General features: G+C 51.2%; 2 protein-coding genes across 2 annotated transcripts in view; one reads left to right on the top strand and one right to left on the bottom strand.

The window, feature by feature from the left end:
• The first annotated feature begins 1152 nt into the window (after positions 1-1152).
• LOC308677420 (adiponectin receptor protein 1) overlaps positions 1153-10053 on the top strand; it is a 43608-nt gene continuing 34707 nt past the window's right edge. The window contains exon 1 of the mRNA XM_081343789.1: positions 1153-1532. The gene's annotated coding sequence lies outside the window, so the exon portion shown is untranslated. The remainder of the gene's footprint in view (positions 1533-10053) is intronic.
• Positions 7953-9171, bottom strand: LOC308678353 (uncharacterized protein; the record flags this gene model as incomplete). The annotated part of the gene is made up of 3 exons (XM_081345480.1): positions 7953-8605; positions 8662-8716; positions 8920-9171. 3 exons carry the CDS (start codon positions 9169-9171, stop codon positions 7953-7955), a joined length of 960 nt encoding a protein of 319 aa, XP_081201606.1.

The following is a 10053-nucleotide window of genomic DNA, read 5'->3' as shown; positions in this document are numbered from 1 at the left end:
AGTCCACGCAATGGAGTCCACAAGCGGGAGCGAGGTGGACGGACGGGCCTAGCCCAGCCTGGCCTCTTCTCCTCCGGGCAGCCGAGGAAGGAGCCGCTTTGGCCTCGGAGAACCAGGCCCGGAAGCGTCCTTACCTTCCCGGGAAGGAAGCGGCGACCGCCGCAAAGCGAAGCTCTGAAAAAGCAGCCGCGCGTCGCCCTCCGATGACGTCACCGGCCGACGGCCGCGGCGCCTCCCGGCCTCCGGAGACTGCAAGTCCCAGAATTCTCCGTCGCCACGGCGGATGGAGAGGAACTCTGGGAGTCGTAGGCCCAGGGTGCGTTCTCCAGGCGCATGCGCACTTTAGGCAAAAAAAAATAATAGAGGACTTAAAGGGGGAAACCTCAGTTTAGAAATAAAGAGGACGCGGGCTACCCCGAGCGTCGCGGACTTCACATCCCAGAATTCTCTCCGCCACGATGAAGGATGGCGAGAGATTCGGGGTGGAAGTCCCGCCTCCTCATTACGCCTCTGAGAAGATGCCGGGTTGGGAAGACTTCTCAAGGCGCATGCGCAGGTCGAGGGGGAAAAAAAAGGCCTCGGTTTTAGAAATAAGAGCTGGGTCTTGATTCGTGCGCTTCCCCGACCTCGAGGACTTCAAATCCCAGAATTCTCAGCCGTGACGGCGGAGGGGGGAGGAACTCTGTGAGACGGTCCCCAAGGTGGGAAAGACGGTCTGAAGGCGCAGGCGCACTTCAAGGAAAACAAAAAAAAGGGCCTCAGTTTAGAAATAAAGAGAACGCGGGGGCATCCCGAGCGTTGCGGACTTCGCATCCCAGAATTCTCTACGCCACGATGAAGGATGGCGAGGGATTCGGAGTTGAAGTCCCCCCCCCTCACGCCTTTGAGAAGAAGACTTCTCAAGGAGCATGCGCACTTCAGTTTACAAATACAGCTGGGTCTTGATTCGGGCGTCAGCGGCGCTTCCCCTCCGACCTTGAGGACTTCCAATCCCAGAATTCTCAGTCGTGACAATAGAGGGGGAGGGACTCTGGGAGTCGAAGGCCGCGCCTCTCCTGACGGCTGAGGTCGGGAAGAGGTTTTTTGTTTTTCAGGACGCATGCGCCCTTGGGCAAAAAAAATGGCCTCCGTTTCGAAAGGCCTCAGGGAAAAAACAACAACTCCAACACTACTCCTCGCTTTGGGAAGTGGCCCGACGGAGTGGGGACTTCGCCTCCGTCCCGCCACGCTTCCCCGCAAAGCCGAGCCTGGGGGAAAGGGGTGCGGGTGGGAAAAAAAAGAAGAGGCCCGCGCAGGCGCTTTAAGACTACGACTCCCGTCGTCCTTTTCGCCCGACTCGGGCGGGCGGGATTTCGCCGCCTTGAGCCGCCACTCCGGGCTGAAGCGCTGCGGCCGAGGCCACGCCTTCTTCCGGCGAGGCCACTTCCGGCTCTGCGGGCAATGTAGCAGCGGCGGCGGCTGAGGAGATTATTATTATTATTATTATTATTTTCGTTTTTTTTTCTTTTTTTCACTCGCCGGAAACGGCCCAGGTGAGCCGACGCTGCTTCTTCTTTCTTTTTTTACCTCAGCTTTTTACCTCAGCTGTCTCTCTTTCCCCTCTCCTTTCTTTTTTCTTCCTTTTTTTTCTTTTTCGGGCCGGACTACAAAGCCCATCTGCCCCTCCTAGGGTCGGCCTCGCCCTTTCGCCCTTCTTCCTTCCCCTTCACAACTCCCATGCTTCCCCTCAGCCACCTCCAGGCCGGGGAAAATGGACCTCCTCTTCTTCCTCCCATCCCCCTCCCTCGGGGGGGGGAGTCTGGCCCGGCTGTGGAGGATGGGAGTTGTCGTCCCCCAGCTTTCTGGCCTTGGCACCCCGAATTTCTTTGGGGAAAGCCCCCCTTTTGAGGGGTGGGGGGGTCTTCTGAGGCGGGGGGGGTCACAAGGGGAAGAGGGACTGAGGAAAAGGGACGGTTTTGGAGCCTAGGGGAGTGATTGTGTGTGTGTGTGTGTGTGTGTGTGGTTGTGGGTCTCCTGCTCCAGCAGAGGGTTGGACTGGATGACCTCCAAGGTCCCTTTTCAACCCTGTCATTTCTGTATGATTCTCCTGCTCGGGCAGGGGGTTGGACTGGATGACCTCCAGGGTCCCTCGCAGCCCTGGGATTCGGGAAGGGTCTCCTGCTCGAGCAGGGGGTTGGACTGGATGACCTCCAAGGTCCCTTCCAACCCTGTCATTTCTGTATCATTCTCCTGCTCGGGCAGGGGGTTGGACTGGATGACCTCCAAGGTCCCTCCCAGCCCTGTCATTTCTGTATGATTCTCCTGCTCGGGCAGGGGGTTGGACTGGATGACCTCCAAGGTCCCTCCCAGCCCTGTCATTTCTGTATGATTCTCCTGCTCGAGCAGGGGGTTGGACTGGATGACCTCCAAGGTCCCTCCCAGCCCTGTCATTTCTGTATGATTCTCCTGCTCGAGCAGGGGGTTGGACTGGATGACCTCCAAGGTCCCTCCCAGCCCTGTCATTTCTGTATGATTCTCCTGCTCGAGCAGGGGGTTGGACTGGATGACCTCCAAGGTCCCTCGCAGCCCTGGGATTCGGGAAGGGTCTCCTGCTCGGGCAGGGGGTTGGACTGGATGACCTCCAGGGTCCCTCCCAGCCCTGGGATTCGGGAAGGGTCTCCTGCTCGAGCAGGGGGTTGGACTGGATGACCTCCAGGGTCCCTCGCAGCCCTGGGATTCGGGAAGGGTCTCCTGCTCGAGCAGGGGGTTGGACTGGATGACCTCCAGGGTCCCTCCCAGCCCTGGGATTCGGGAAGGGTCTCCTGCTCGAGCAGGGGGTTGGACTGGATGATCTCCAAGGTCCCTCCCAGCCCTGTCATTTCTGTATGATTCTCCTGCTCGAGCAGGGGGTTGGACTGGATGACCTCCAGGGTCCCTCCCAGCCCTGTGATTCGGGAAGGGTCTCCTGCTGGAGCAGGGGGTTGGACTAGATGACCTCCAAGGTCCCTTCCAACCCTGTCATTTCTGTATGATTCTCCTGCTCGAGCAGGGGGTTGGACTGGATGACCTCCAGGGTCCCTCCCAGCCCTGTGATTCGGGAAGGGTCTCCTGCTGGAGCAGGGGGTTGGACTAGATGACCTCCAAGGTCCCTCCCAGCCCTGTCATTTCTGTATGATTCTCCTGCTCGGGCAGGGGGTTGGACTAGATGACCTCCAGGGTCCCTCGCAGCCCTGGGATTCAGGAAGGGTCTCTTGCTCCAGCAGAAGGTTGGACTGGATGATCTCCAAGGTCCCTTCCAACCCTGTCATTCTTGTATGATTCTCCTGCTCGAGCAGGGGGGTTGGACTGGATGACCTCGAGGGTCCCTCGCAGCCCTGTGATTCGGGAAGGGTCTCCTGCTCCGGCAGGGGGTTGGACTGGATGACCTCCAGGGTCCCTCCCAGCCCTGGGATTCGGGAAGGGTCTCCTGCTGGAGCAGGGGGTTGGACTAGATGACCTCCAAGGTCCCTTCCAACCCTGTCATTTCTGTATGATTCTCCTGCTCGAGCAGGGGGTTGGACTGGATGACCTCCAGGGTCCCTCCCAGCCCTGTCATTCTTGTATGATTCTCCTGCTCGAGCAGGGGGGTTGGACTGGATGATCTCCAGGGTCCCTCCCAGCCCTGGGATTCGGGAAGGGTCTCTTGCTCGGGCAGGGGGTTGGACTGGATGACCTCCAAGGTCCCTTCCAACCCTGTCATTTCTGTATGATTCTCCTGCTCGAGCAGGGGGTTGGACTGGATGACCTCCAGGGTCCCTCGCAGCCCTGTGATTCGGGAAGGGTCTCCTGCTCAGGCAGGGGGTTGGACTGGATGACCTCCAAGGTCCCTCCCAGCCCTGTCATTTCTGTATGATTCTCCTGCTCGAGCAGGGGGTTGGACTAGATGACCTCCAAGGTCCCTCCCAGCCCTGTCATTTCTGTATGATTCTCCTGCTCGAGCAGGGGGTTGGACTGGATGACCTCCAGGGTCCCTCCCAGCCCTGGGATTCAGGAAGGGTCTCCTGCTCGAGCAGGGGGTTGGACTGGATGACCTCCAGGGTCCCTCCCAGCCCTGGGATTCGGGAAGGGTCTCCTGCTCGAGCAGGGGGTTGGACTGGATGACCTCCAGGGTCCCTTCCAACCCTGTCATTCTTGTATGATTCTCCTGCTTGAGCAGGGGGTTGGACTGGATGACCTCCAGGGTCCCTCCCAGCCCTGTCATTCTTGTATGATTCTCCTGCTCGAGCAGGGGGGTTGGACTGGATGACCTCCAGGGTCCCTCCCAGCCCTGGGATTCGGGAAGGGTCTCTTGCTCGGGCAGGGGGTTGGACTGGATGACCTCCAAGGTCCCTTCCAACCCTGTCATTTCTGTATGATTCTCCTGCTCGAGCAGGGGGTTGGACTGGATGACCTCCAGGGTCCCTCGCAGCCCTGGGATTCAGGAAGAGTCTCTTGCTCCAGCAGAAGGTTGGACTGGATGATCTCCAAGGTCCCTTCCAACCCTGTCATTCTTGTATGATTCTCCTGCTCGAGCAGGGGGTTGGACTGGATGACCTCCAGGGTCCCTCCCAGCCCTGGGATTCAGGAAGGGTCTCCTGCTCGGGCAGGGGGTTGGACTGGATGACCTCCAGGGTCCCTCCCAGCCCTGGGATTCAGGAAGGGTCTCCTGCTCGCGCAGGGGGTTGGACTGGATGACCTCCAGGGTCCCTTTCAGCCCTGGGATTCAGGAAGGGTCTCCTGCTCGCGCAGGGGGTTGGACTGGATGACCTCTAGGGTCCCTCCCAGCCCTGGGATTCAGGAAGGGTCTCCTGCTCGAGCAGGGGGTTGGACTGGATGACCTCCAAGGTCCCTCCCAGCCCTGGGATTCAGGAAGGGTCTCTTGCTCCAGCAGAAGGTTGGACTGGATGACCTCCAAGGTCCCTCCCAGCCCTGTCATTCTTGTATTATGCTCCTGCTCGAGCAGGGGGGTTGGACTGGATGACCTCCAGGCTCCCTCCCAGCCCTGGGATTCGGGAAGGGTCTCCTGCTCCGGCAGGGGGTTGGACTGGATGACCTCCAGGGTCCCTCGCAGCCCTGGGATTCGGGAAGGGTCTCTTGCTCGGGCAGGGGGTTGGACTGGATGACCTCCAAGGTCCCTTCCAACCCTGTCATTTCTGTATGATTCTCCTGCTCGGGCAGGGGGTTGGACTGGATGACCTCCAGGGTCCCTCCCAGCCCTGGGATTCAGGAAGGGTCTCTTGCTCCAGCAGAAGGTTGGACTGGATGATCTCCAAGGTCCCTTCCAACCCTGTCATTCTTGTATGATGCTCCTGCTCGAGCAGGGGGTTGGACTGGATGACCTCCAGGCTCCCTCCCAGCCCTGGGATTCAGGAAGGGTCTCTTGCTCCAGCAGAAGGTTGGACTGGATGACCTCCAGGCTCCCTCCCAGCCCTGGGATTCGGGAAGGGTCTCTTGCTCCAGCAGAAGGTTGGACTGGATGATCTCCAAGGTCCCTTCCAACCCTGTCATTCTTGTATGATGCTCCTGCTCGAGCAGGGGGTTGGACTGGATGACCTCCAGGCTCCCTCCCAGCCCTGGGATTCAGGAAGGGTCTCTTGCTCCAGCAGAAGGTTGGACTGGATGACCTCCAGGCTCCCTCCCAGCCCTGGGATTCGGGAAGGGTCTCTTGCTCCAGCAGAAGGTTGGACTGGATGATCTCCAAGGTCCCTTCCAACCCTGTCATTCTTGTATGATTCTCCTGCTCGAGCAGGGGGTTGGACTGGATGACCTCCAGGGTCCCTCCCAGCCCTGGGATTCGGGAAGGGTCTCCTGCTCGAGCAGGGGGTTGGACTGGATGACCTCCAGGGTCCCTCCCAGCCCTGGGATTCGGGAAGGGTCTCCTGCTCGAGCAGGGGGTTGGACTGGATGACCTCCAGGGTCCCTCCCAGCCCTGGGATTCCGGAAGGGTCTCCTGCTGGAGCAGGGGGTTGGACTGGATGACCTCCAAGGTCCCTTCCAACCCTGTCATTTCTGTATGATTCTCCTGCTCGAGCAGGGGGTTGGACTGTATGACCTCCAGGGTCCCTCCCAGCCCTGGGATTCGGGAAGGGTCTCCTGCTCCAGCAGGGGGTTAGACTAGATGACCTCCGAAGTCACAACTCTGTTACAGACGTGTATTTATTCTGTGATAGGTGCGCACATTGTGTTTGCATGTGTGTGTGTATACGTATGTGTGTATATATATATATGTTTGTATGTATGTGTGTGTGTACATATTACAGGGCAAAATTTAAAAACAATACAGTATAAAATTAAAATAAAATTAAATTAAGTATAGCCCCAAAAATATATGTGTGTGTATGTATATAATAATAATAATAACAATAACAATAATAATAATAATAATAATAATAATAATAATGATGATGATGATGATGATGATGATGTTGGAAGGGACCTTGGAGGTCATCTAGTCCAACCCTCTGCTCAGGCAGGAAACCTTATACCATTTCAGACAAATGGCTCTCTTCTTAAAAACTTCCAGCGTTGGAGCATTCACAGCTTCCGAAGGCAGGTTGTTAATAATAATAATAATAAATAATAATAATAATAATAATAATAATAATAATGATGATGATGATGATGATGTTGGAAGGGACCTTGGAGGTCATCTTGTCCAACCCCCTGCTCAGGCAGGAAACCCTATCCCATTTCGGACAAATGTCTCTCCAGTCTCTTCTTAAAAACTTCCAGCGTTGGAGCATTCACAGCTTCTGGAGGCAGGTTGTTAATAATAATAATAATAATAATAATAATAATAATAATAATAATAATAATAATAATAATAATAATAATAATAATTTGGAAGGGACCTTGGAGGTCATCTAGTCCAACCCCCTGCTCAGGCAGGAAACCCTATCCCATTTCGGACAAATGGCTCTCCAGTCTCTTCTTAAAAACTTCCAGCGTTGGAGCATTCACAGCTTCCGAAGGCAGGTTGTTAATAATAATAATAATAATAATAATAATAATAATAATAATAATAATAATAATAATAATAATAATAATAATAATAATAATTTGGAAGGGACCTTGGAGGTCATCTAGTCCAACCCCCTGCTCAGGCAGGAAACCCTATCCCATTTCGGACAAATGGCTCTCCAGTCTCTTCTTAAAAACTTCCAGCGTTGGAGCATTCACAGCTTCCGAAGGCAGGTTGTTAATAATAATAATAATAATAATAATAATAATAATAATAATAATAATAATAATAATAATAATAATAATAATAATAATAATAATTTGGAAGGGACCTTGGAGGTCATCTAGTCCAACCCCCTGCTCAGGCAGGAAACCCTATCCCATTTCGGACAAATGGCTCTCCAGTCTCTTCTTAAAAACTTTCAGTGTTGGAGCATTCACCGCTTCTGGAGGCAGGTGGTTCCCCTGGTTAATTGTTCTAACCGTCAGGAAGTTTCTCCTTAGTTCTACGTATGTCTGCGTATATGTGTATATATGTACACACACATATGTGTGTGTGTATGTATGTATAGCTCTCTACAGGTCAGCCTCGTCTTAAAAGCACTGTGGACTCCCAAATTTTGGTCGCCAAGTCAGAGTTATCCATTTGCCTTTGGCCCTCACTTGTCGCCCTTTCTGACCCCGGTTGTCAAGCGAAGCGCCGCTTTTGTCAAGTTGTGTACGTGAGTCGCCGCGACTGTCGGGAAGACCGTGCGGGCTTTCCCAGGGACTTCGCTCATGGGAAGCCGGCCAAAGAGGATCGCTTGATCTTCTGCCGAGGGAGGCCGTGCCAGGCATATCCGGGCGGAAAAAACCCCGTCGTAAGTCCCTTGTCTTTCGGCGCTGTGAACGGTCGCGAAAACAAACGGCCTCGTGTGCCGAGGACCACGCGTGCACGCAGGCATGCGTGTACGCCTGCCTACGTATGTACCTGTAGGTAGGTCAGCATGTACCCTCTACCTGGTGGTCCTGGAGTGATTACGGTAACTTAGAATCGGTAGATGGACGGACGGACAGATATGGATGGATATAGAGATAATAGAGGGCGGGATGATTGGATCGATGGAGGGAAGGAGAGAGAGAGAGAGAGAGAGAGAGAGAGATGGTGGAAAGAAAGAAGAGAGAGAGAATAGAAAAAGATACAAAGATGATAGATACACAGGAAGGTAGATTAGACAGGAAGATAGATTATAGATAGGTAGAAAGAAAGATGAGAGAAGATAGGTAGATAGATAGATAGATAGATAGATAGATAGATAGATAGATAGATAGATAAGATAGAGTGAAAGATGATATAGATGATAGAAAGATGAGAGAAGATAGATAGATAGATAGATAGATAGATAGATAGATAGATAGATAGATAAGATAGAGTGAAAGATGATATAGATGATAGATAGAAAGATGAGAAGATAGATAGATAGATAGATAGATAGATAGATAGATAGATAGATAGATAGATAGATAGATAGATAGATAGATAGATAGATATGGAAGGACGGATAGTCAAACAGACAGAAAGATATATAAAAGACAAATGAGATAGAAAATAGATGATACACAGGAAGGTAGATTATAGATAGGTAGAAAGAAAGATGAGAGAAGATAGGTAGGTAGATGGATAGATTAGATAGATAGATAGATAGATAGATGATAGATAGATAGATAGATAGATAGATAGATAGATAAGATAGTGAAAGATGATATAGATGATAGATAGAAAGATAGATGAGAGAAGATAGATATAGATAGATCGATAGATAGATAGATAGATAGATAGATAGATAGATAGATAGATAGATAGATAGATAGATAGATAGATAGATAGATATGGATGGACGGATAGTCAAACAGACAGAAAGATATATAAAAGACAAATGAGATAGAAAATAGATGATAGACAGGAAGGTAGATTATAGATAGGTAGAAAGAAAGATGAGAGAAGATAGGTAGGTAGATGGATAGATTAGATAGATAGATAGATAGATAGATAGATAGATAGATAGATAGATAGATAGATAGATAGATAGATAGATAAGATAGTGAAAGATGATATAGATGATAGATAGAAAGATAGATGAGAGAAGATAGATATAGATAGATAGATAGATAGATAGATAGATAGATAGAGATGGACAGAAAGCCAAAAACACAGAGATAGAAAGATAGATACATAAAAGACAAAAAATAGACAGACAGACAGATAGGGACGGATATAGAGATAGTAGATGGAGGGATGGTTGGAGGGAGGGAGGGATAGATGATAGAGAAGATGGAAAGAGAACGAGAGATAAAAAGGTCGTTTGAGAGAGAGTGGACAGGAAGATAGATTATAGTTAGGTAGAAAGAGAGATGAGAGAGATGGAGGGATTGCAGAGGCGGAGGGCGGAATAGACGATAGAGAGATGATGGGAAGAAAGAGCGCGCCCGCGAGAGAGAATATATCGTTTGAGAGCGACGATAAAGAAAGAGGGATGATAGATTAGACCGGAAGACAGATTACATGTCAATGGGTAGAAAGATATGAGAAAGATTAGAGAAAGGCAGATAAGACGGAAGATAACAAATTAGAATAATAAAAATAATATGAAACAGTTGGATGGGATCCTAACTCTAGATAGATAGGATTAGATGGAGCCTTGGTGGAGCCTTGGTGGCGCAGTGGGCTAATGCCTCCTTAAGTAACACCAGCTGCCTGCCGTTAGTGCAGGTTCGAGTCCCACCAGGCTCAAGGTTGACTCAGCCTTCCATCCTTCCGAGGTAGGTAAAATGAGGACCCAGATTGTTGGGGGCAATTAAGCTGACTTTGTAATAATGCCGCTTGGGGGGTGTGTGTGAAAGCCCTAATAAGCAGGCATATACATAGAATGAAGGCTACTGCTAAGCTTGTAAGCCGCCCTGAGTCTTCGGAGAAGGGCGGGATATAAATGGAATTAAAATTAAATTAAATTAAAAAATTTGAGAGAGAGAGAGAGTTTGATTGATTAGACTTGATTAGAGAGAGAGAGATTGATTAGATTGATTAGCCAGAGAGAGAGAGAGAGAGAGAGAGAGAGA

Source organism: Vipera berus (genome assembly GCF_964194415.1).
Source record: "Vipera berus genome assembly, chromosome: Z".
NCBI lineage: Eukaryota > Metazoa > Chordata > Lepidosauria > Squamata > Viperidae > Vipera > Vipera berus.
This window is presented reverse-complemented; position numbering and strand designations above follow the sequence as displayed.